Source organism: Suncus etruscus, chromosome 18 (genome assembly GCF_024139225.1).
Source record: "Suncus etruscus isolate mSunEtr1 chromosome 18, mSunEtr1.pri.cur, whole genome shotgun sequence".
In the NCBI taxonomy this organism is placed as follows: Eukaryota; Metazoa; Chordata; class Mammalia; order Eulipotyphla; family Soricidae; genus Suncus; species Suncus etruscus.
Window position 1 is genome coordinate 1,039,422 of NC_064865.1, and position 25,621 is coordinate 1,065,042.

At 47.9% G+C, this 25,621-nt stretch overlaps 1 protein-coding gene across 1 annotated transcript; it reads right to left on the minus strand.

The window, feature by feature from the left end:
- Positions 1 to 7,180: 7,180 nt before the first annotated feature.
- USP49 (ubiquitin specific peptidase 49) lies at positions 7,181 to 23,499 on the minus strand. The gene is made up of 5 exons (XM_049764912.1): positions 22,210 to 23,499; positions 19,329 to 19,533; positions 9,439 to 9,547; positions 8,552 to 8,757; positions 7,181 to 7,490 (listed from the first exon to the last, which is right to left on the minus strand). The coding sequence occupies exons 1-5, from the start codon at positions 23,497 to 23,499 to the stop codon at positions 7,300 to 7,302; spliced, it is 2,001 nt and encodes a 666-aa protein (XP_049620869.1). The 3' UTR covers positions 7,181 to 7,299.
- Between the last annotated feature and the right edge of the window lie 2,122 nt (positions 23,500 to 25,621).

Sequence of the window (25,621 nt, forward strand, 5' to 3'; positions counted from 1 at the left end):
ATTGACTCTACCATGCATTTTTATAAAATGGCTTTTCCGTGGTGCCAAGTCACCTACAGAGGTTCAAGGACATGGACGGTAAAGGTAGAGGACGGTCAGTCAGTATACATGCATCACAGTGGCCTACCGATCACAGCTGACAGACAGGGTTTCAAGCAATCTCTCCACTAAAAGTAGACTGGACAAAATTGTCCTTTGTGAACCAGCCAGCAGACATCTAAACAACAGACCAGATTTTTTTTGTTAGTTTTGTTTTCTTTCAGGGCCATACCGGGTGACACTCCTGGGTTACTGCTGGCTATGCGCTCAGAAATGGCTCCTGGCTCGGGGGACCTTATGGGACGCCAGGGATCCAACCGAGGTCCATCCTGGGTTCAAGGCTGCGTTCAAGGCAAATGCCCTACTGCTGTGCTATCACTCCAGCCCAGACAAGATTTCTTACTATTTTTAAAAAGCACCATTCTCTTGTATTAAGTCCCTTCTCTTAGAAGGAGTTTAAGATTTTATGAATTCAGGCCAGTGGCTGGCTTAACATGAAAGACCCTGAAGTCTATTACTGGAATAAAACAAAAATAAATACCTCTGGACTATAAAAATCTTGTATAAAAGCATAGTGGGATTATAGGTATACAGGCTTCTATTTTTCTCAGTGTTAGCATGAGGAATGATTCCATACCTGCACCTCAGGTTTAGGGAGTCATCGCTTCCCAAATGGTGACCAGAAACCTCAGATCTTCATCTGACTACTACTACTAAAATGCCAGCAACTCATTCTTTTTTCTTTTCTTTTTTGGTTTTTGGGCCACACCTGGCGTTGCTCAGGGGTTCCTCCTGGCTGTCTGCTCAGAAATAGCTCCTGGCAGGCACGGGGGACCCTATGGGACACCGGGATTCGAACCAACCACCTTTGGTCCTGGATGGGCTGCTTGCAAGGCAAACGCCGCTGTGCTCTCTCTCCAGGCCCAGCAACTCATTCTTTATAGACATGATGTTCTTTAAGTCTACCTGTCTGGGAGTTGTTCAATTTGTTAGAAAATTTTCAGTGTGGGGGGCCAGAGCATTATTACAGCAGGCAGGGCATCATTTTGGGGCCACATCCAGATGTGCTCAGGGATCACTCCTGGCTGCCTTGGGGACCATATGGGATTGCCAGAGATTGAACTGAATATCTGAGTTGGTCGTGTACAAGGCAAACACCCTGCTTACTGTACTATCGCTCTGGCCCTTCTTTTTTATTATTATTTTTTTAGTAATTTTTATTGTGACCAAAGGTGAATGAATAACAGATCTTTCACAGTAATATATAAGGTACATAGTAACAATGAATCAGGGCCATTTCCACCACCAGGGTTGTCCTCCCTCCTTACTTTTGTTTTTGGGTCATACCCGGTAGCGCTCAGGCGTTACTCCTGGCTCTATTCTCAGAAATCGCCTCAGGCCTTGGGGAACCATATGGGATGCCGGGATTCGAACCACCATCCTTCTACATGCAAGGCAAATGCCTTACCGCTGTGCTATCTCTCCGTCTCTCCTTATTTTTTTAAAGGATCATTCTCCTGTCTTAGGTTCCTTGTATTAGAAGGTTTAGTTTAAGCTTTTTTTTTTTTTTTTTTTTTGGGTCACACCCAGCTGCGCTCAGGGGATACTCCGGCCTCTACGCTTAGAAATCGCTCCTGGCAGGCTCGGGGGACCAAATGGGATGCCGGGATTCGAACCACTGTTCTTCTGCATGCAATGCAAACACCCAACCTCCATGCTACCTGTCTGGCCCTAAATCCAAACTTTTTGTTTTAAGCGAAAATGTTTACTGATGAAACCAATGACAGTAAGGTAAAGTTTTATTTCTGTTGGCTTGATTCTGAGAATGGCAAGAATTTAGTGAACAGGGCTGGAGATGTGGCTCAGTGGTCAACTCATAATGTAATTTATGAGGTCCTTGGCTTGATTCCTGGCACAGCAAGATTCCCAAGGTAACATTGGGAGTCGCGCCCATGCACCACTGGATATGGCCACTCCCCAAATCTCCCTACAAAGAAAGCTAACATCTACAATTTCCATTTTTTCCCCTCTATGTGCTGAGTTTCAAACTAGGACTTCACATATGCAAGGCAAGTACTCTACCACTGAACTTGATCTCCCAGCTCCCTTCCCAATTTGATAAATCATTTTTGTAAGAGAAAGATGGTTTTCATCATTGCAATTACTAACATGGTCAATTTCAGTTTCTAGCCTGATCTCTATTCAGAGTTTTAATGGCAACATGCAATTTAAAGTTAGGCATGGAAGAACACTAAAATGACCATCGGCTTCAATGAAATAGTGTGGCTACAGTGTATTTAGAGTAATGAGCTGGAAACAGGTACAAAGCTCTCAAGGGAATGGTTAATTTGAGCATGAAAGATAGAACTTAAACCCAGTCATATTTAGAATAGATTCTGACCCAAAAACAAACAAACAAACAAACAAAAAGAACTGCTCCACCAGGGTGATGCATACTTACCAGGAAAAAAAAACCTAAGTGGCCACACGAGTACCCAGAGATACAATTACCTCATCTAATTAATTAGGCCAGTAGTTAGGTTAAGGGACCCAATCAAGTGTGCTTCAAGGGGTGAGCTTTCTAAACACCCTTTGGGGAAGTCTGGAGCTCAGCTGGAAACAGGGGATGGAAGTAAATGGAGCATGCAGTAGCAGTTCTGCAGGTGAGAAGACTGGCTCTCTCCCTGCTGCAGCCCCTCTAGACCTGCCCCATCAGCAACTGCCAGGGAGAGGGGCCAGGCTGAGACAGGGTCTCCACGTCTTCTCTTGTATATGCACAGTACACGGCTTGCCTCACCATCAATAAGATCGCATATAGAGGACTACGATCTACAACACTTCATGAAATTTTGTGCAAAAGAATTTCAGAAGGAATGGGGGAGCCACTTCAAGAGGAACCATTTTGTATTTCTGCAACTAAGGTGCCAGTTGTTAGGAAAACGAAAGGCCTTTTCTGAACATTCGTGCTCTTCCAACTGGCTGGAAAAGCAACTCTTCACTTGAGAGAAACGACTCCAAACTAGGTTCTTGTGTCTATTTCGGAAGAGGTAGCCTGTTCAGCCTGAGTGGAAAAGGCCCACGTTAATGTCTGAACATAAAAGGAGGAGGTGAGGGGGTGGTAGAGAGGAATGGGATACAGAGTCTGCCTTGAAAAGCAGCCTTTAGGTGAGTGATCACAAGTACAAAGATTTGGGACAATATTGTAGAATTTCAGAACTTGCTGGTAGGAATTTGCTTTGACATACAACAAGAAATGCATTCAAAAAGTCTGATACCAATTGTCTTTAACACTAGACAGACCCATTTTGCCACTACAAATGACAACGAATCCTTTCCTTTAATCTTTCAATCCCATGCATACCATAATTGGGTTGTTACAAGGCACCAAATTTTATGAATTGTATAAAATTAGTTCACAAAGCTTTATCAGTAAGTTTAAACAAACTTCATTTCTCCCTCCCTGTCTTCCCACCCACAACCCACCCCCTCAACCCAAGTTTTCCTTCTGCCACTACTGTTCAGCCTCTCTCAGGCGAATGCTGGGGCCTACAGAGGAGAGGGCCAGGCCTCCCTGTCAGCCTACCCACTTCATTAGTTCTCGCCAGAGTAGAGAACTCACACAAGCATCGACTCTAGAAGCCTTACTATTCAAAAGAAAAATAAACTCTGCTATTGAGTCCATAGGACACATTAATGCTTCTACCGTTTCCAATTTTAGCCATGAGATTCACGACACCCGAAATTCTTTACAGCGTGGCACTGCCCATTCTCTTCCTGAGAGGATGGGTCAAGGGCTGGATCAAAGCTGGCAAGTACTCTGCCTGCGGTATAAGAACTTCAGTTCCTAACTGTTGAGGGTATTCCTAGTTTTTCTTTTCTTTTTTAAAAATGAGCTGGATGCTCATCTCAGAGGCAAGCACAAGTAAGAGGGTCAAGCAAGATTGAGGTAAAAATCCTTTCTGAGGCCAGGTGCATTCATCCTGGCTGGCTAGAGCAGAAAGTAAACACACCAGCCAACAACACAGTGTTCCTAACTAGTTGTCTGAGAGGAGGCGGCCCAAAGGTCCAGTTTGGAGATCTTGGGTTTCATTTGGTAGCATCTACCTACCTGATTATTTTCTTCTTCTTAGGAAGCTTCAATCTAAAATAAGATGCAACCAAGAAATTAATCTATTTTCAATATGCAAATAAATTAAAGGCAAAGGGATCCCTCACAACAGCCACTGGCTTATGCAGCAGGAAACTTATTTCTTCAATAAAATCTCCATAAATTCTATGTTCTCAGTGGCACCTGGTGCTACTGCCTGAGTACCCTGTGGGTCTGGTCCCACAGGGCACCTTCATGGCTGTGCAGCTCAGTGCAGACTCTGGTTGTTGACTTCTACTCCAATTAGATTTACAAATCTAATACGTGGGTGCTCAGCTGAGTTAAAACATTCTACAAAGTCCTTAATTTGTTTAACAATCACTGACATTTTTGGTATAAGATGCTTTGTAATTAAAAATGTAAGGTCTTTTCATTTTCCATTAATTTTTAAAAAGTGTTTTCCCCCCCTCTGGATAGTCTGCGGGATGCCTTTCTTCCTTTTCCATTCGAAGTCCTCTTTTTCTGGAATTATAAATAGCATTCAATGAAAGGAGGCACACTTTATGTTTTCCTTTTCGCTCTTCTTTCTTTTCTTTTTCTTTTCTTTCAATTAATGGTCTTTTCTTTTGCCAGTCATCAGCAAACACGCCACCTTCAATATGTGCATTTAGAGTCATCAAGTTCCCACCAGAGCCTCTGGCAGTGTGGACAGCTGTGACACTTTAAAACAGTGTCCAGGCGAGGGTTGAGGATGAGGCTGGGCTAAGCTTATACAAAGATGCCTGCCGTAGACAATATAAACCAAATAGCATAAAAAATGCCATACGCTATCGCTTCCAAATAAAAGCTAAATATTACAGGAACCTCACAGTGTTGGAAAAAGCAAGCTTAATTTAAAATATAGTCCCTCCCTCTTTCCTCTCGGGAGAGCGATTTTCTGTCTGACTTTACTCTGTGTCTCAGTGGTGTTTGGCAAGTTCTAAGGGAGCCATTTTGTCTCCTGGAAGGAGATCCACAGCAAATGCTGCAGAGCTGCTCAGGAAATGAGGCTTAACCACATCGCTAAAGCTATGGCCTTTCATGCTTTAGCTTCTTGGTTTCCAATTTCCCCCTCCTCAAACTCCAATATTGCCCCTCCTCCAAGTGACAACTGCACTTCTCTACCTGAACTGAAATATTAAGAGGGGATGCTCAGTCAAAAGATGAGCCTTTGTGGTGACTGACTGGGGTGGTCCCAAGAAGTTGGCAGTTAGGAACGCAGGTGTGGCCTAAGGAGTTAAGATCAAGAAGAGATATTCCCAGGGGACAAGAGTTTTGATGCGAGCAACATCATTTCACTTACAAACAGATGCAGGATATGAAGCTGCCTTTCTTCTTTTCTATCCCTGCTTCTCTCTGGGAAGGACTGGGGGTGAGGGGTCAAGAAACGAAGTACTGTCAGATTTGGCAAGAAACTACTGGGCAATCAACAATCAACCGTCTGGGTATCGAGGAGGCAGATTCCCAAGCATCTCCCCGTCCCAGGAAAGCAAAAACTTCCCTAATCTGTGGCGAACAGAACACTGTAGCCTTTCGGGAGCAAGAAGGGCGCTGCAGGGTAAGTAAATCTGCATTCCAGGGAGAGGATGACAAGCATGGAGGTAAAACCCAGCAGCAGCCATCTCTGCCTACTACCATAATGGTAATCTGTGAGAGCACCACAGACTACTAGCCTTCCTTGCCAAACCCTGTGCCTGTCCTACAGCTGAGATGGGATGTGCTATTTAGGATCCCTGGGCCTCGCTTGCAGCAACTATCGAGTGGCACTTCCCATCTTTTCGGTGCAAAGTGCTCCTTTGCCAGTGACAGAGAATGTGGAACAATTAAAGATGACAGCACAGACATGAGAAAAAAAGCGGTTTTGAAGGGGGGAAATCAGATTCCACTGTTCAACTGCCATACCCATCTAAAAAGGCTGCAGATAATTTTTCAGCTCTTGTTGTAATGGTTATTTCCTTTGTAGGTAGGACACTTCAGATTTCACCTTCCACCTTGGACCCATTCCGAAGGCTGCTGGCCCAGAGCCCCTCATACTCTGTTCTGGGTGGCTCAGCCCAGGGGAATTCTCCCAGTGCTGCTTGAGGCTCTGATCAGTAGGGGGACTCACATATGGCTGCTTGCTGACTAGCTTAGACCCATTTTTTTTTAGGGGGGGGGGAAGAGGTTTGGGGCCACACTTGGTGACGCTCAGGGGTTACTCCTGGCTATGCGTTCAGAAATTACTCCTGGCTTGGGGGACCATATGGACATCGGGGAATTGAACTGCGGTCCACCCTGGGTCAGCCATGTGCAAGGCAAATAAATGCCCTACCGCTACGCCATTGCTCCGGCCCCTTGGACCTCCTTTAATCTTCTCTCTTTCTTTCTTTCATCCACATCCCTCTCAGAAACAACTGATGAAATAATTTTTTCCCAGCCGGAGAGATAGCATGAAGGTAAGGTTTGCCTTACATGCAGAGGGTCGGTGGTTCAAATCCCGGCATCCCATATGGTCCCCCAAGACTGCCAGGAGCGATTTCTGACTGTGGAGCCAGGAGGAACCCCTGAGCGCTGCCAGGTGTGACCCAAAAACCAAAAAAATAAAAATAATTTTTTCCCCTTTCTTTCCAGTTTTTGGACCATACCTGGTGGTATTTAGGAATTACTCCCGACTCTGTGCTCAAAAATCACAAATGGGATGCTGGAGATCAAAGCTGGGCCCACCACTTGCAAGGCAAACACCCTATTTGTTGTACTATTGCCCCGGCTCTGATGAAAGCATATTCATAGCAGTTACTACTTCAAATTTTGGGGGGGAGGATTTTGGGCCATGCCTGGTGGTACGTGGGGGACCATGTGTGGTGCCACGGTTAGGACCACGGTTATTTGTGTGCAAGACAAGTGCCTTTACTAACCCCTTTACTATCTCTTCAGCCCTAGATTTGTTTCATCAAATGAAGGAAAATTTCCAAATCTGTTCAGAAGAAGGTGATGGTAAACTTACGATCAGACACTAGTCCTCTGACACCTGCTCTAGAGCCAGTGAGACCAATTTAGTACTTTGTTTCTGCGGTAAACCTTATTTCCTATAAGAGGAAAGAAAAATAGACACCAAGAGTTTGAAAGCAAGCCAGTCCTTGACAAGCACCTCCCTTTCAGGGAAAGGTCCGTGGTCTGCCCACATCTTTGTTGCTGGACTGCACCTGAGCTCGGAGTTGGGTTTCTGAGATTCTTGCATGGCCCTGAACTGTTCTTTGAGTGTAAAAAAGGATGTAGGCTTGAGTTTTGCACACTTCCTCGACACTGCATACATTCAGCTTTGAGTCATTGCAGTGGACCCAAAAACCTAGGAAACCAAAGGAAAGAGAGACACATGACTACCCAACTTAGATGTCCACTAGGCAAGTAAAACGAGGAGATGAAGAAAGGGACAGAGAAGTTCTGAGTAGACCTAGTGCTTACTTATTAGTAGGGCAAGTGACAAGGAAATGAACTCAACAGACATCTCTGTGACTGGCTTTACCCCCACCCTACCCCTTCCTCAATACTGCTCACAACATCCACTGATGTAATTTTTGATTTGGGGGGCCATACCTGGCGGTGCTTAGGGTTTATTCCAGGCTCTAGGCTTAGGGATCACTCCTGGCAGGGCTCAGAGGACCATATGTGTGCCGGGAATCAGCCCAGGTCGGCTGTGTGCAGGGCAAGAGCCCTGCCCCTGTATTATTGCTCCTGCCCCTGATGGCTCCTTGCCTTACTCAGGCTTTTTCATGGCCCATTAGGGCTCTCTGCAAACATAGCCAGGGGATTACAGGCTACGAGATGAGAAAGAGGGAGAAGTAAGGACATGTTAATAGAGGGGACTGGAAAAGGGAAACTTAGCCAGAATAAAGTTCACTGGCCACCTGAGGGCTGCTGGTTGTGGTCAGTCCACCTGCTTCAGAGCAGAACCAGGAAAACTGAAGTTCCTTGGGAGTGGGAGAGGCCCGATCACCACACCTCCCAAGGAAAGGGAGGGAGGAAGGACACAGTGAGTGCTCAGGCTCAGTAAATGTCTTCAGTTTTGTTTTAATGAGATTCAGATGATCTCTGCGAGCTTACAGAGGTCATGTTGCTTTGGAAGATCAAGAAGGAAACGGGGTCTGCAGCAGTAACTAGTAATAATTACGACCTCTGACACTGATAGGCACCATGTGTGAGTTTCTGTCAGTGCTTAGCACAATCTTATGTTGTTGGCAACACATCCGAATTCAGTTCCAACTTTCTTAATTCTTCCCACTAGATTTGAATGTATGTAATTTCCCCTTCTAGATGATTGGTGGAATTGAAATAAAAAAAGAAAAGCAATGAAATGTGGACAAACCAACCCTTTTCCGTGTCCCCCACCCCACAGTAAAGCACACGCACCTCCCTCTGTGTTGTAGCAATAGGCTGTGTAGTGTCCTGAGCCAAACCCTTTCCCGTGATGCATGACCACTGCGGAGAGATCATAGGCAAAGGTCTCTTTGTCAAGAGAGGAGAGCATGTCCCTGCAGCAGTAAGGTTCCATGGTTAATACCTGGTCAAAGACGACATGGACCCCAATCTTCTCACGATGATTACGGCCAGACCACCTAGAACATAAATAACAATGCCTTACTATTAAGAAGCAACAAATCCTGGCATGGCTAGATTAGGTGTAGGTAAAACAGGGGCCTAAGAGATCTTAACTGGCGACTGGTCATCGATGCCTACATATATTATCTGTGAAACTAAAAATCTCTCACAAGCACTCAAGCATTCTTTTTCCTTCTTCTTGGTATTACTGCAAATCCTTCTTTACAGGTTGCTCAGACTCTACCCAATGTAGAGTCTGGACTGGAAGCCCAGGTGAAGTCCAGACACTTACAGAGCCATGGCAGCGGAAGCCCCCTGCCGGGCTCAACCATCAATCTGCCTGACAGGTGTAAAGCAGTTCATTTCCACATACAGTGCACGGTTCACAGGAGCCAGCCAGGTTTCCTTCCCAAAGAGGATAGAATGGTTTTCCTGTATCTAAGGGGACATGGGTCCTTCCCAAAGTCTTTAAAGCAGCTAGTGTGAAAGCTCATGAAGAGTATATGGGTTAGGTGCTTGCCTTGCTCATGGATAATCTGTTCGGTCCTAGGCACGATATGATCTCTGAGCTCTGCCAGGAGTAACCCCTGAGCACAGAGCCAGGAATAGCCCCCAAACACTGATGGGTATGGCCCCAACACCACCCCCATCCTCCGCAAAAACCCGTCTCCGCTTTTGAGGTCCCAGAGCTAGCTCACCTGAATCTTTTAAGGTGCAGCCGGAGGACCTGAGGTAGTCTGTAGATCATTAACTGCTTTCTAGCTTCACTCAGAACAAGGGGTTTGGGGTTGGATTTTCGGCGTTTGCCTAGATGGTTCGGGAAGGTATAAGACACAGATTGTGAGGAGACTCATTCTGCCTGCTCTCTAGCAGAGACAATGACTTGCCTCTGCTATACATTCTCCCAATTAGTAGTATTGATCTCAATGGAGCAACACGTGACCCTTAGTGACACTGGCTGTCTCAGCCTCACATGACTGCAAGGGGTGAGTGAAAGTTCTGGTTGAGGGGAAAGGAATGGACAACCCTGGGATCGCTCTCCAAGACAGAGAGGCCGTCAGCGTGCCCTTCACACCGTTTCAATGGCTGCAACTTCTCTGAGGCCTGAGGTACGTTTTGAGTACAGCCGTCTGGACCAAGATGGGAAAGCTGGAAAATGGAAAGAGCTTGGAGTCCCCATGTCTATGGAGCTACCATGTCAGGAATGTTCCTCGGAGACTCTTTTACATCATAAAAAAGAAAAATCTTAAAACAGATCTTGTTTTAAGTCACTGTGAGAGATAACTTAAAAGCAACGAAACCTTTCCTCACACATCCACTTTCAAATTTCTGCCATCAGCTACATTCAAAATTAGCTTCTGTTTTAGAAAACACACTCAAGATGCCATTGATTTATTGAAGGAAAGTAACAGAAGGAAACTACAAAAAGACAGACACATGGAATAAAGGCTGCCTTTATCTATGGGCTGATAGGTGAATTACGAAGTTTAAAAAGCTTCTTGGGGCTGTGGAGATAGTTAAGCAGGTGGGGACCCAAGTTCGAGCGCTGCCAGTGCAAAGCCAAAGCCGCTCCACATTCTCAGGCTCTTATACTGAATCTTTGCATTCTTAGCATTGCTTATGAGGCAATATAAATAAGTAAAAGTCAGGGCGGGAGCAGTAGTACAGTGGGTAGCTAGTTTGCCTTGCCTGTGGCTGACTCGTTTGATCCACAGGACCCTCGGAGTCTGCCAGGAGTGATCCCTAAACACACAACCAGGAGTAAATCCTGAATACTGCCAGGTGTGGCTCCAAAACAAATAAAATAAAGCCCTTGCTTTCCTCCTAATTCTTCCCTGTATATAGCTATTGCATATTATTTGACAAAAATCTGAACTTCAGAGGCTAGAGACAGTACAGTGGTTAAGGCATACGGCCAACCTGGACTGATCCTCAGCATCCCATGTAGTTAGTTCCCAGGGCCCATCAAGAGTGAAGAGCAGGAGAAACCCCTGGACACCATCGGTGTGATCCAAAAACAAAACAAACAACAACAAAACTAAAAAAAAAAAAAATCTCTGAACTGCAGTTCCCCTTTTTATAAAGTGATCCTGATATATTTTGACATAGAATAGAGAACCAGGATCGTGGTATTTTTTTTAGGGTCACATTAGTAGTGCTCAGGGACTGACTATTCCTGGCTGAGCTCAGGGATCACTCCTGGTGTCTTGGGGGACTATCTGGGGTGCCGGATATTGAGGTATCATGTGCGAGACAAATGCCCCTACCTGCTATACTATTTCTCTGGCCCTAAGTATGGTGATATTTTTCCCCCGAGCACGATTTACTTGTAGGATATACAACTATTTCCTAAATATTTGTATTTAGAAACTGATGGCATATATATACATATATATATACACATATATGTATGCATTTTATTTTGGGTCACACCTGATGATACTCAGGCTTACTCCTGGTTATATGTTCAGGGATCACTACTAGCAGATTCAAAAGACTACACAGGGGTTACTTCTTATTCTGTGCACACAGGAATTACTCCTGGTGGGCTGGGGAAAACATGCAGGATGCTGACGATTGATTGAACCCATGTTGATTGCACGCAAGGAAAACACCCAACTGCTATTGCTTTGGTCCCTGACATATTTTTATGCTGTACCTAGTTTTCCCTTTTTTTTTTTTTTTGGTTTTTGGGCCACACCCGGTAACGCTCAGGGGTTACTCCTGGCTATGTGCTCAGAAGTTGCTCCTGGCTTGGGGGACCATATGGGACACCGGGGGATCGAACCACGGTCCGTCCAAGGCTAGCGCAGGCAAGTCAGGCACCTTACCTTTAGCGCCACCGCCCGGCCCTAGTTTTTCCTTTTATTTTCTTTTTTTGGCTATACCTGGCTGTATTCAGAGATTACTCCCAGCTCTGCGTTCAGGAATCATTACTGGAGGTGCTTAGGAGTCCATATGTGGTACTGGGGAATTTTTTTTTTGTTTTGTTTTTTTTGTTTTTGGGCCACACCCTGTGACGCTCAGGGGTTACTCCTGGCTATGCGCTCAGAAGTTGCACCTGGCTTCTTGGGGGACCATATGGGACGCCGGGGGATCGAACCGGTCCGTCCTAGGCTAGCGCAGGCAAGGCAGGCACCTTACCTCCAGTGCCACCGCCCGGCCCCCTGTACTGGGGAATTTAATCTGGGTGGGCATCATGCAAGGCAAGTATCTTTTTTTTGGGGGGGTCACACCTGGCAGTGCTCACAGGTTACTCCTGGCTCTGCTCAGAAATCGCCCCTGGCAGGCTCAGGGGACCCTATGGGATGCCGGGATTTGAACCACCTACCTTCTGCATGCAAGGCAAACGCCTCACCTCTATGCTATCTCTTCGGCCCCTAAGGCAAGTATCTTTCTTTTTTGGTTTTTGGGCCACACCCGGGGGTGCTCAGGGATTACTCCTGGCTGTCTGCTCAGGGATTCAAACCAACCACCTTTGGTGCTGGATCGGCTGCTTGCAAGGCAAACTCTGCTGTGCTATCTCTCCGGGCCCTAAGGCAAGTATCTTCTTTTTTTTTTTTTTTTTTTGGTTTTTGGGCCACACCCGGCGGTGCTCAGGTTACTCCTGGCTGTCAGCTCAGAAATAGCTACTGGCAGGCACGGGGGTTAGAACCAACTACCACCTTTGGTTCTGGATCGGCTGCTTGCAAGGCAAACACCGCTGTGCTATCTCTCCGGCCCAAGGCAAGTATCTTTTTTTTTTTTTTTTTGGTTTTTGGACCACACCCGGAGGTGCACAGGGGTTACTCCTGGCTGTCTGCTCAGAAATAGCTCCTGGCAGGCACGGGGGACCACATGGGACACAGGGATTCAAACCAACCACTTAGGTCCTGGATGGGCTGCTTGCAAGGCAAACCTGTGCTATCTCTCCGGCCCGAGGCAAGTATCTTTGCTTTGGATTTTGTTTTTTCGGGCCACACCTGTTTGATGCTCAGGGGTTACTCCTGTCTAAGGGCTCAGAAAATGCCCCTGCCTCTGGCTTGGGGGCACCATATGGGACACCGGGGAATCGAACTGTGGTCCTTCCTTGGCTAGCACGTGCAAAGTAGACACCTTACCTCTAGTGCCACCTCGCCAGTCACGCAAGGCAAGTATCTTAACCTCTGCATTATCTCTCTGTGCTCAGAGTTTTTCGCACTCCTTCCTTCCTTTTTTTTTTTGTTTACTCCTGGCTGTCTGCTCGGATCGGCTGCTTGCAAGGCAAACACCGCTGTGCTATCTCTCCGGGCCCTCTTTCTTTTCTTTTCTTTTCTTTCTTTCTTCTTTCTTCTTTCTTCCTTTCTTTCTTTCTTTCTTCCTTCCTTCCTTCCTTCTCTCTCTCTCTCTCTCTCTTTCTTTCTCTTCCTTCCTTCCTTTCTTTCTCTCTCTCTCTTTCTTCCTTTCTTTCCTTCCTTCTTTCTTTCTTTCTTTCTTTCTTTCTTTCTTTCTTTCTTTCTTTCTTTCTTTCTTTCTTTCTTTCTTTCTTTCTCCCTCCCTTCCTTCTTTCTCTCTTTCTCTCTCTCTGTCTCTCTCTCTCTTTCTCCCTCCCTTCCTTCTTTCTCTCTCTCTCTCTCTCTCTTTCTTTCTTTCTTTCTCTTTCTTTCTTTCTCTCTCTTTCTCTCTCTCTTCCTTCCTTCCTTTCTCCCTTCCTTCCTTCTTTCTCTCTTTCTCTCTCTTTCTTTCTTTCTCTCTTTCTTTCTTTCTCTCTCTCTTCCTCTCTTCCTTCCTTTCTTTCTTTCCTTCCTTTCTTCCTTCCTTCCTTCCTTTCTTTCTTTCTTTCTTTCTTTCTTTCTTTCTTTCTTTCTTTCTTCCTTCCTTCCTTCTCTCTCTTTCTTTCTCTTCCTTCCTTCCTTCCTTTCTTTCTTTCTCTCTCTCTTTCTTCCTTCCTTTCTTTCCTTCCTTCCTTCTTTCTTTCTTTCTTTCTTTCTTTCTTTCTTTCTTTCTTTCTTTCTTTCTTTCTTTCTTTCTCCCTCCCTTCCTTCTTTCTCTCTTTCTCTCTCTCTGTCTCTCTCTCTCTTTCTTTCTCCCTCCCTTCCTTCTTTCTCTCTCTCTCTCTTTCTTTCTTTCTCTTTCTTTCTTTCTCTCTCTTTCTCTCTCTCTTCCTTCCTTCCTTCCTTCCTTCCTTCCTTCCTTTCTCCCTTCCTTCTTTCTCTCTTTCTCTCTCTCTCTTTCTTTCTTTCTCTCTCTCTTCCTCTCTTCCTTCCTTCCTTTCTTTCCTTCCTTCCTTCCTTCCTTCCTTCCTTCCTTCCTTTCTTTCTTTCTTTCTTTCTTTCTTTCTTTCTTTCTTTCTTTCTTTCTTTCTTTCTTTCTTTCTTTCTTTCTTTCTCTCTCTTTCTTTCTTTCTTCCTTCCTTTCCTTCTTTCTTCTCTTTTTCTTTGATTTATAGGCCACACCCAGTTATGCTCAAGGGTACTCCTGGCTATGCACTCAGAAATTGCTCCTGGCTTGAGAGTCCATATGGAACGCCAGGGATCGAACCAAGGTCCATCCTGGGCAGCAGCATGGAAGGCAAACGCCCCACCACTGTGCTATCCGGTCCCACACACCCATTTCTTGAAAAAAGTGTTGGTTATGCAGGACAAGACTGATAGGCTGTCCATACTCACCTCGTTCATATCATAGTCATGGCTGAGACTCCAGTTAGTCTCTAAAGCTACTAAATTGTGACTGAATTGAATTTTAAAATTACAGCAGATAAACAATGGAAATGAAAATCTCTTAATTTTCACCATAAGTCTTTTCTGTAGCCATTGACTTAGGGCTGTTATGTTGTTTTAGTAATTAAACAAATGAATGAGAATAAAAAACTAAGACAGTGGTTCACCATGGCGCCTATTAACTGTCTGAGTTGTTGCTATCGTGGTCTCAGCATCTGAAGAGCTTGGCATTTGATTCCAGGTCCTGTCTGAACCACTTTTGAAAGGCAGCAAATCACAGTCTGCTGACGTATCACGGAGCTTTTTGTGACAATAGGTTGTAGAGCCGTTGCTTCTCATAATAGACTGCAACAGAACAAGGGTGCCAGAGCAGCTCTGACTACAGGCCGGCAGTTGTGAAATGTGGGAGCATGAGCAGAAAGAGAATTCAAAGAGGAGCCTGCCTTATTTTATGCTTCCATTCACCAAACAGATTTGTGAAAATGATTGCAGCTCTGCTAGGAGACTGGCAGTGACTGCTTCTATCAGCAGAGGGAGCGTGTGAGCTAACACGAAGACAATATAGGATGTGGCTTTGTTTCCCTAAAATGAAATTCACAAAGAGATGACTGATTCAATTGAGATTGATCAGTTCTGTCTCCATATGATTAAGCTGGTCACCCAGAGAGGTAGCACACTGGTAATTTTGAAACTTCACAAGCAATAGATCAATGCCACTCATCTCTCCTCCATGGCTTTCCTTTCCTGCAATTACTTGAACTGTATTGGAAAAATACTGATGAATTGGCAGCCAGAAAAATAATCCTTTCTTAAAAAAAAAAAAAAAAAAAAAAAAGCATTTCTAGCCTAATCTATCAGATCCAAGATAATGGCATTTAAAGCTCTTAACTTGACTTTCTGTTGCCTTCAAGTGAAAACAGCTTTACTATTAAAAAAACAAAACAAAACAAAAAAAAAAAAAAAACAGGGACCGGAGAGATAGCATGGAGGTAAGGCATTTGCCTTTCATGCAGAAGGTCATCGGTTCAAATCCCAGCATTCCCATATGGTCCCCCGAGCCTGCCAGGAGTGATTTCTGAGCATAGAGCCAGAAGTAACTCCTGAGCACTGCCGGGTGTAACCCAAAAACCAAAACAACAACAACAACAAAAAAAAACCCCAAAAAACCCAACAACAACTAATAGATATTGCTCTAATGGGGTAACTTAAGGCACTGACTATATATCTCAATATATATAGCAGGATAGGTAGGTTCTTTTCTTTTTTTTGTATTTTTTTGTTTTGGTTTGTTGTGTGTGTTTTATTTTTTTTTTGGGGGGGGGGTGTCACACCCAGCAGTGCTCAGGGGTTCCTCCTGGCTCTGCACTCAGACATAGCTCCTGGCAGGCTCAGGAGATCATATGAGATGCCGGGATTCGAACCACCGACCTTCTGCATGCAAGGCAAATGCCCTACCTTCATGCTATCTCTCCAGTCCCTAAATACAGAATTTTTAACTGTTAATGATACCTGACATCAAATATAACTTTTGTCCTGATTTTCTTCTTTTTGGGTCACACCCGGTGACGCTCAGGGGTTATTCCTGGCTATGGGCTCAGAGATTGCTCCTCATTTGGGGGACCATAAGGGATGCCGAGGGAATGAACCGTGGTCCGTCCTAGGTTAGCGTGTGCAAGGCAAATAAATGCTCTACCACTTGCGCCACTGCTCCAGCCCCCCCCCCCATTTTTTGGTTCTGATTTATTTTAAATCACACCCAGCTGGGCTCAAGGATTACTCCTGGTGGATTTGGGGAACCATATTGGTGTGTCAAGGATCGAACCCAGGTCAGCCACTTTGGGGGGTTGGATGGGTCACACCTGACAGCACTCAGGTGTTATTCCTGGCTCTGTACTTAGAAATCGCTCCTGGCAGGCACTGGGTAACACATGGGATTGCCAGGATTAGAACCACCTTCCGTCCTGGATCAGCTGCGTGCAAGGCAAACACCCTATTGCTGTGCTATCTCTCCAGTCCAGGTCAGCCACTTGTAAGGCAAGTGCCTTACCCACTGTAGACCCCTTTCGTCCTGATTTAAAGAGAACAGGTTTTCCACAAAAGCATATACAACTCTATTAAGAACAATATTAGAAACTACTGTAAGGTTTTTCTCACTAAAACTTACAGTTCAAATTATTTGGATTCAAAGTGATTTCTAGATCTCTGCACAATTCATGATTTTAGCTTTCAATCTTTACATATCCCCAAATCCCCAACATGAGTTTTCTTTGCTTTATGTTTCCTCTGTACATGCCAGGTTAGAAAGGGCATCAAGGGCCGGGCAGTGGCGCTAAAGGTAAGGTGCCTGCCTTGCCTGCGCTAACCTTGGACGGATCGCGGTTCGATCCCCCGGTGTCCCATATGGTCCCCCAAGCCAAGAGCAACTTTTGAGCCAGGAGTAACCCCTGAGCGTTACTGGGTGTGGCCCAAAAACCAAAAAAAAAAAAATAAAAAATAAAAAAAAAAAAAAAAAAGAAAGGGCATCAAGTGGGATGGGAGATAATGACTCAAATGTCTGGAATCACACTTTACATGTAGGAAATCTAGGTCTAATCTGAGTATACCAGGTAAGGCCCCTGAATATTGTTGTGTGGTCCAAAAGCCAAAAACCAAAGATAAACATTCTCTTTAAATTGAAAGCTCCTGGGGAAGCTTGCTTAGGAAATCCACCACTATAGGAGACTGTGTGCCTTTTCTTCTTTCTCTTAAAATCTTTTCTAAATTCAGCGAGTGCGTGCATGCATGCATGCGTGCGCGCGCGCGCGCACACACGCACACACGCACACACACACACACACACACACACACACACACACACAGAATAGATAAATTATCTCATAGATTAGGGTCCTGAAATTATTGCCTGTGGGCCACATGCGGCCTGCTGAGGACATTTATCTGGCCTGCTGGTGTTTTTGCTGCTGTTGCCTATCCTGCTTAGCTGTCAACTCATCCCGGTTCTGGTGTTTTTGCTGCTGTTGCCTATCCTGCTTAGCTGTAGAAGGTGCACAGTATTCTCCGACTCACTCCTCTCTTCTCTGTCTCTCTTCTCCTCCTCTTACTCTCAGGCAGAGGTCCTCAAACTACAATCTGTGGACCACTATTGTTCATAGGTTTTATTAAAACTATATTCCATCTGATGGTTGAAAGGTCAGTGAACCTGGCCCCTTGTTTAAAAAGGTTGAGGATCTCTGCAAGAAATAACACTTTTTTGTTTTTGTTTTTGTTTTTGGGCCACACCCAGTAATGCTCAGGGGTTACTCCTGGCTATGAGCTCAAAAGTTGCTCCTGGCTTGGGGGACCATATGGGATGCCTGGGGATCGAGCCGTGGTCCGTCCAACGCTAGCCAAGGCAAGGCAGGCACCTTACCTCTAGCGCCACTGCCCGGCCCTGAAATAACACTTTCTTATGACCCCTTTATAAAGCTCAAAATGAGAAGAAACATGAAAGCCACAGAGATTGTGTAGGGGTTAAGGAACCTTCCTTGAATGTGGCCAACCCCGGTTCAATCACCAGGATCAGAAGGTCTTCCAAGCATCACCGAGTGTCCTCTGAGTACAGAGCGGAGTGTAGTTCTATTGAGTATGACCCAGAAACCAATTCTCTCCTTTTTCCAAAGAAATGAACAAAAGCAGTCATGAAGCTGCTGTGAAGCAACGAATAGCTTGCTTTCTTGGTTTCAACTTGTCAATTTTAGTAGCGCTTTTCTCATGCCACGGGCCTCCAACAGGCTATGCCATTGGCGTTTACATGAACTAAGAACTGTCAGAATCTATGCTCATGAGTTTATGCTGGACCTCTGTAACACTCTGAAATAAAATATCAACATTCTTAGGGCAAGTCCCCATTTTGAATTCACATTTCAAAATGTCCTCTAAGATAACAACTAATGTCAACATTGTAACGGGACTCAAAAAGACACACATACCTCATTTAAAATTTTTTTTAATTTAGTTTTTGGGCCACACCCAGCAGCACTTGGAATCACTCTTGACTCTGTGTTCAGAAATCCTATTGCTCTTGGCAGGCTTGGGGGACCATATGTGAAGTTGAAGATCCAACCCGAGTCCATCCCTGGTTGGCCATGGGCAAACTCCATACCTCTGTGCTATTGCTCTGGTCCCTTGGTCTGATTTTTTTTTTTTTTTTTTATTTTGGGTCACACCCAGCAGAGCTTAGGGATTAATCCTGGCTCTGAGCTCAGAAATCGCTCCTGGTAGGCATGGGGGACCATATGGGATGCCGGGATTTGAATCACTGTTGGTCCAGGGCCTGCTTGCAAGGCCAACGCCATACTGCTCTGCTATCTCTCCAGCCCCTCATTTTGATTTTTTAGGTTTTATGGCTATACCGGCAGTGCCCAGGAAGTACCCTGAGCCCTGCACTCAGGAAAGACATCTGGTGGGGTCTGGGAACTATGTGGCATGATGGGGATTAAACCTGGGTAAGCTACCGTGCAAGCACTCTATCTGCTGTTCTATACGTCCAGCCCATTAGTTTTTTGTTTTTAAAAACTATAATAGTCATAGATATTTGTTCTTCATAAAATGGGAGACAAAAAACATATTTTGAAAAGATGTGTTAGAACCAACCGGTATTAAGTCGGTTATTTCCAACTTCAGAGGGAAGAGAAAGGCTGGAGAGACAGGTAACATCGAGTAGGCCATTTGCCTTGCATAAGGCTGACTCCGGCTCAATAGCTTCCCCAAGATTAGCCAGGAATGATTTTTGAATAGAGCCAGAAGTAAACCCCAGAATCATCCAGTGCAGCTCCAAAACGAAACAAACAACAACAAAAAGAGGCAAGAGAAACAGTTTAAAAGGATATTTAAGAGCACACCTGTCCCTCCCACACTTCCCCAGCACTCACTGTTACACTGGTCACAAGCGTAGATTCTCCCTTCCAGGGCCTCTGTCTCTGTGAACTTGGCCAGCATCTCAGTGAGCAGGCACTCTGTCTGATTCAAAGGGACAAATCCCTTTTCTATGCAGTGATAGCGTTCAGGGAATTCCAGGGACAGATCCCAAAAGGGCTCAATGGTATTGGATTTATAATTGCATGATACACATGTGACCTAGAATAAAAAGACACATAACGACCAAATCTAAATGTAGAGTCCCTTCTCCCCCGCCCCAAACACACCCCAAAAGCAATTGTAATATTAAAATAACAAGTCTAACTTAAATGGAGAGAATTAGAGCATAATAATCCGGGCTTTATCTCTAATGTGATGCTGGCTGGAACTAGAAAAATCGCAAAGTACAAAGATGATTGCCCATTCCTTCCTCTTCTCACCTAGCACATAAGATTGTGTTCCAGTGCTCTAGATCAATTTAGTGTGGAGTTTTTCCAGGAATTAGGCTGAGATAAAAAACATGCATGTCCCTGTCTGCTTCTCATGCTATTATTTCCACCAGGTTGCACCATTTTCTTCCACTTTACTCTTTTTTGACCCTTGTTTCTTGTTGCAATCCAACATAAATTCCTGTGCCTGTATAATTTCAAAGTACCTCATAATTAGACCTCTTCTCCCATTGTAAAGTTCCCAGATGTCCCTTTCTTTTTATGAACATTTAGGGATGAGAGGAAATGCTTATAAATATGCTCCTTTCACATGCAAAAGCAAAAAACAACCATTAATCATTCTCAGAAAACCCCAACTACTAAGACAACAAACTATAGGGGCATATGTGCAAAGTTTAGAGGTTTTACTTGAATCTTGTTGCCCACTCTACATTAGAAGTCTAAAAATGTTCTGTTGAGGGACTGGAGTGTAGTACAGCAAGTAAGGTCTTGCCTGGTGTGCAACTGACCTGGGCTCAGTCCCTAGCATCTCATAAGGTTACCCAATCAAACATGATCAGAAGTGATTCCTGAGTGAAGTCAGGAGTAACTCCTGAGAATTGTGGGCTGTGACCCCAGTCCCCCTAAAAAAGTTCTATTGGGAGGGTTAAGGAGATGACTTAAAGGGCTGGAACACATGCTTGTCATGCACTGGGCTCTGGGTTTGAACCCCAACAGTACATGGCTCCTGAGCACCAATGGGTGAAGTTCTGGTGGCTTCAGGCAATGCTGGGAAAAGCCTAAGAATAGAACAAAATAAAAACAAGCAGTAAACAAAACAAAATGCAAAATGTTCTTTCTTTCTTTCTTTTTTTTTTTTTGGGTCCCACCCGGCAGCGCTCAGGGGTTACTCCTGGCTCTACACTCGGGAATCGCTCGGGGGACCATATAGGATGCTGGGATTCGAACCACCATCCTTCTGCATGCAAGGCAAACGCTTTACCTCCATGCAATCTCTCTGGCCCCCCAAATGTTCTTTCTGAATAGCTCCATAAAGCTTTATGTAGGAGTGTCTGCTTATGTTTTTATATGATTAAAGATCCAGAAAATGTAATAAAGAATAAGGAGTTTTCTTTTCTTTTTTGGTTTTTGGGCCACACCCGGTGGTGCTCAGGGGTTACTCCTGGCTGTCTGCTCGGAAATAGCTCCTGGCAGGCACGGTGGACCCTATGGGACGCCGGGATTCGAACCAACCACCTTTGGTCCTGGATCGGCTGCTTGCAAGGCAAACGCCGCTGTGCTATCTCTCCGGGCCCAGGAGTTTCCTTTGTCCTTTGCATCCTTTTAGCCAGCTCCCTTCCTCATGAATAAAGAAGATCTAGGCAGGAAGGACACGTTGTTTTTTTTGTAGTTTTTTTTTAGTTTTTTGGGTCACGCCTGGAGGCGCTCAGGGTTTACCCCTGGCTCTGTGCTTAGAAATAGTTTCTGGTAGGCACGGGGAACCATAGATCCGGAATTCGAACCACTGGCTGCGTGCAAGGCAGATGCCTTGCCGCTGTACTATCTTTCCGGCCCCGAGAGCACGCTTTCTGACCAAGATGTGGCTCAGTGGGAAAAACTTGCACTTTTGAAGCCTTGTGTTCCAACTCCTCCCACTGCTTCTTCCCTCGGCCTCAGGCCCCAAAAAGGGGTTAGACAATTTTAAGAAAGGTAAAGAAGAAACGAAACAAAACAAAACAACAAATGAGTGGTATGAGGGTTGGAAACAAGTCGTTCAATCGCCTCGAACGAATCAACTCACGGCGGACCAACAACAGGCATCAGTCACATTCAGGCAGAGAAGGAAAGGTGTTCCCTATGCCCTCATTAAAAGGGAAAGGCAATCATTGAAAATGAAGCAATAGAGCGAGGTCAGCTAAGAATAGGTAGCCGAGGGGCCGGGTAGGTGGCGCTGGAGGTAAGGTGTCTGCCTTGCAAGCGCTAGCCAAGGAAGGACCGCGGTTCGATCCCCCGGCGTCCCATATGGTCCCCCCAAGCCAGGGGCGATTTCTGAGCACATAGCCAGGAGTAACCCCTGAGCGTCAAACGGGTGTGGCCCAAAAACAAAAAAAAAAAAAAAAAAAAAAAAAAAAAAATAGGTAGCCGAGGTGTTGGGAGATGGCACGGGAACCCGGGGCTCAGGACTGGGGTCAAAGTCCAAGTCTGATCTTTGGCACCCAAGGAACCTCCAAGTGCGGTTGCTCCCGAGGGCCCGAGCACAGCCGGGCCGGGCTGGGCAGGCTGCGTTTCTCAGGGGTGCGGGTGGGGGGGCCTTGGGCACTGTTTTGAGAGGCGCCCGCAAGAGCGACGATCAAGGCACGCTGCGGAACGGCGGGCAGCGGGACGCCAACGCGGGCTCCTCGGGTTGGCCGGGGGTGGGCGGGGAGCTCCAGTCGCCGGACGGACGGAAGGACGGACGGACACCTACCTGACTGAGCAGCTGCCCGTGAAAGATGGTGTTGACCACCTTGAGGACCTGCCCGGTGAGCTTCCTCTGCGAGAGCGGGATGAGGAAGCGGCGCGCGGCGCCCTCGGCCTCGAGCTCCTGCTGCACCTTGTGCAGCAGCTCGCAGAGGAACTCCTGCGCGTCCTGCTGGTCGTAGCCGCGGAAGGCGGGGATGAGGCTCCACACGGAGTGCAGCATGGCGAAGGGCGACACGAGCGCCCACTTGCCGGACCACATGACCCTGAAGAGCGTGTGCAGCTCGTGGCACAGGGAGATGTGCTTGGAGCGGGGCTCCTTGTGCTGGACGAGCTCGAGGCGGCGGCGCGGGGCGGCGGAGGAGGAAGAGGTGGAGGCGCCAACGCCGACGCCGCCGCCAAGGCCAAGGCCGCCGCCGCCGCCGTTGCCGTGCGGGCAGAGGCCGTCGGGCTCCCAGGCGCGCGCGCGGGCGAGGAGCCGCTCCGCCTCGCAGGGGTCGCGGTGCAGGAAGCACTCGCGGAACTTGCGCAGGTGGCTGAGCACCTGCAGGACCGAGTTCATGTAGCAGGTGTTGCCCAGGTTGCGCAGGCCCGTCACGCCGGGGGCCCCGGCGGGCGGCGCGGGCACGGGCGGCAGGAGGCGCGCGCTCTTGCGCGGCGGCGCGCGGGCCAGCTCCTCCAGCAGCCGCCGCTTCACCTCGCGCCGCCGCCGCCGCGCCGCCTCCTGCCTGCGCTCGCGCGCCTCGTCCTGCCGCCGCTGCTCCAGGCGCGCGCGGCCGCGGGAGCTGCGCTCGAACCACAGGCGCAGCGCGCGGGCCAGCAGGCGGCGGCGCCGGTGGCGCAGCGCCGTGAGCATCTGCATCTGCGCGCGCGGGGCCGGGGCCGCCGCCGCCGCCGCCGCCGCCGCGTCCGCGTCCGCCGCGTCGTCGGCCGCGGCCCTGGAGCGCAGCGTCGGGCCGCTGCGCACCGGCGGGTCCCGCGCCGGGCCGCGCACGGCCAGCAGGGCGCTGCGCAGCAGCCGCAGGTCGCCCTCGGGGTTGTCGTTGAGCGCGTAGTCCTGGCACACGTAGCAGAAGACGTAGAGGTCGCGCACCTCCATGGCCAGCGCGTGGCCGCTCTGCTCGAAGTGGCGGCGCGCGTGGTCCTCCAGGTAGCGGCCGCACGCCACGTGCGGGCACTTGAGGCAGGCCCACGCCGACTCGGTGGCGGCGCAGTCGCGGCAGCGCCACTTCTGCGGGTTCAGGATCGAGTGGTCCTGGGCGAGCCGCAGGCGCCCCACGTGCTTGCAGCGGTCCATGCTCACGCGCGCCGGCCGGGCCCCGCGCTCAGCCTGCGGGCCGACAGACAGAGAGAGGGGGTTGGTCACCTTCGGGCCAGAGTCCCTCCGCCCCCCCCAGCCCCCATGAGGAGGACCGCAGAGGTGGCCCCCGACTCCTTCTCGCTGGAGCTCCCACCCGGTCTGTCTACGAGAGTGCCAGGCAAATTCCCTACCCGCTGCGCTCGCCCCCTTTCTGGACCCACTTACCACTGGCTGATAGACAAAGAGTGGACCCTGTGGAAGACCGTTCACGAAAGGAAAGCACGGAGGGGGGGCGTTTGCCTCGCATGCGGAAGGTCGGCGGCCTGAATCTCATCGGGCACCCCATAGGGTCCCCCGAGGCTGCCAGAGGACTGGCCCCTGAGAGCTGTCGGGTGGGACCCAAAAAACAAACAGACACAGACACACAGACACACACAGACACACAGACACAGACACACACACACACACGCACGCACACACACACACACACACACACACACACACACACGGCAAACCAAACTTTGAATAGATTGAGAATGCTGCTTTGTTCGCTTTACCCGGCAGCGCTCGGGGCTTCCTCCTGGCTCTACGCTCAGAACTCGCTCCTGGCAGGCTCGGGGACCCGATGGGATGCCGGCACTTGAACCACCGTCCTTCCTCATGCGAGACAAACGCCTTACTTACCTCCATGCTATCTCTTCGCCTTCCCCCCCTTTTTTTTTTGGTTTTTGGGCCACACCCGTTGGGTGCTCAGGGTTTATGCCTGGCTAAGCGCTCAGAAATTGCCTCTGGCTTGGGGGGACCCTATGGGACGCCGGGGGATCGAACCGCCGTCCTTCCTTGGCTAGCGCTTGCAAGGCAGACACCTCACCTCCAGCGCCACCTACCCGGCCCCTCGCCTCCCCCTTTTTAAAAGTAATTTTGGGTCACACCTGGCGGGGCTCAAGGGGTTACTCCTGGCTCTGTTCAGGAATCACTCCCGGTGGGCTACGGGGACCCTGTGGGATGCAGGGATCAAATCCGGGTCGGCTACGTGCAAGGCAAGTGCCCTAGGGACCTGCTGTGCTATCACTCCAGCCCTTGAAATCACTCCTGGAAGGCTCAGGGGACGATATGGGGTAAGGGGGAATCTGGGTCAGCCGCGTGCAAGGCAAACGCCCTACTCACTGCGCTATAGCTCAGGCCCCACTTTCTTTTTCTTTTCTTTTTTTTTTTTTTTGGTTTTTGGGCCACACCCGGTGACGCTCAGGGGTTACTCCTGGCTATGCGCTCAGAAGTCGCTCCTGGCTTGGGGGACCATATGGGACGCCGGGGGATCGAACCGCGGTCCGTCTCCTAGGCTAGCGCAGGTAAGGCAGGCACCTTACCTCGAGCGCCACCGCCCGGCCCCGTCCACTTTCTTTTTCTTAAGGCCACACCAGGAGTCACTTCTGGCTGGCTTGGGGTCCATATGTCCACATGAAAGGCCGGAGTTTAAACTCAGATTGGTTGTATGCAAAGTAGGCACCCCACCCGTTGTACACTCTCTCCAGCCCCCTCGTATTTTCTTCTTTTTTCTTTGGGGGTCCACACTTGGTGACGCTCAGGGGCTACTCGTGGTTGGTTATGCGCTCAGAAATCGGCCCTGGCTTGGGGGATGGAACGGCCGTTCGTTCCGTTTTGGGTCAGCCATGTGCAAGGCAAACCACCCTACCGCCTGCACCACCGCTCCGCTCCCCCCATATTTCTTAAAAGCAAACAACAACAACAACAAAAAATCATAAAAATATTTAAAAGGGGAGAACTAGTACCAATTTATTAGTATATTTGTTTCTGTTCTGCTTTGATTTCGGGGTTCTGCACCCAGCTGGGCTGGCGTACCACGTGATGCCGTGGACCCAATTGGGTATATACTCACCCTGGATCAATCTCTCTGGCCCCTTACCACCCATTTTAAACTTTACATTTCCCCAGCCTGTTTGAATTCATGAATGTCGGCTAAGTTTTATATCGGGCTGATGTGTGTTCCTCACAAAATGTCAATTACCCTTATTTCACACTGACTGCACCTAACTGGTCACTAGGGGAGAGCAACTTGTGTTCTGAACTGATGATGTCTGAGAAGCGAAAGCCTTTGTCT

Excerpts from the sequence above, each read along its gene's own strand:
- USP49 (XM_049764912.1), bottom strand. The coding sequence starts at position 23,499 with ATGGACCGCTGCAAGCACGTGGGGCGCCTGCGGCTCGCCCAGGACCAC. Across the intron at positions 8,758-9,438 it reads CTGCACCTTAAAAGATTCAG|GTGGTCTGGCCGTAATCATC; the intron begins GTGAGCTAGCTC and ends TTTATGTTCTAG. Across the intron at positions 7,491-8,551 it reads TTGCTACAACACAGAGGGAG|GTTTTTGGGTCCACTGCAAT; the intron begins GTGCGTGTGCTT and ends TTGGTTTCCTAG.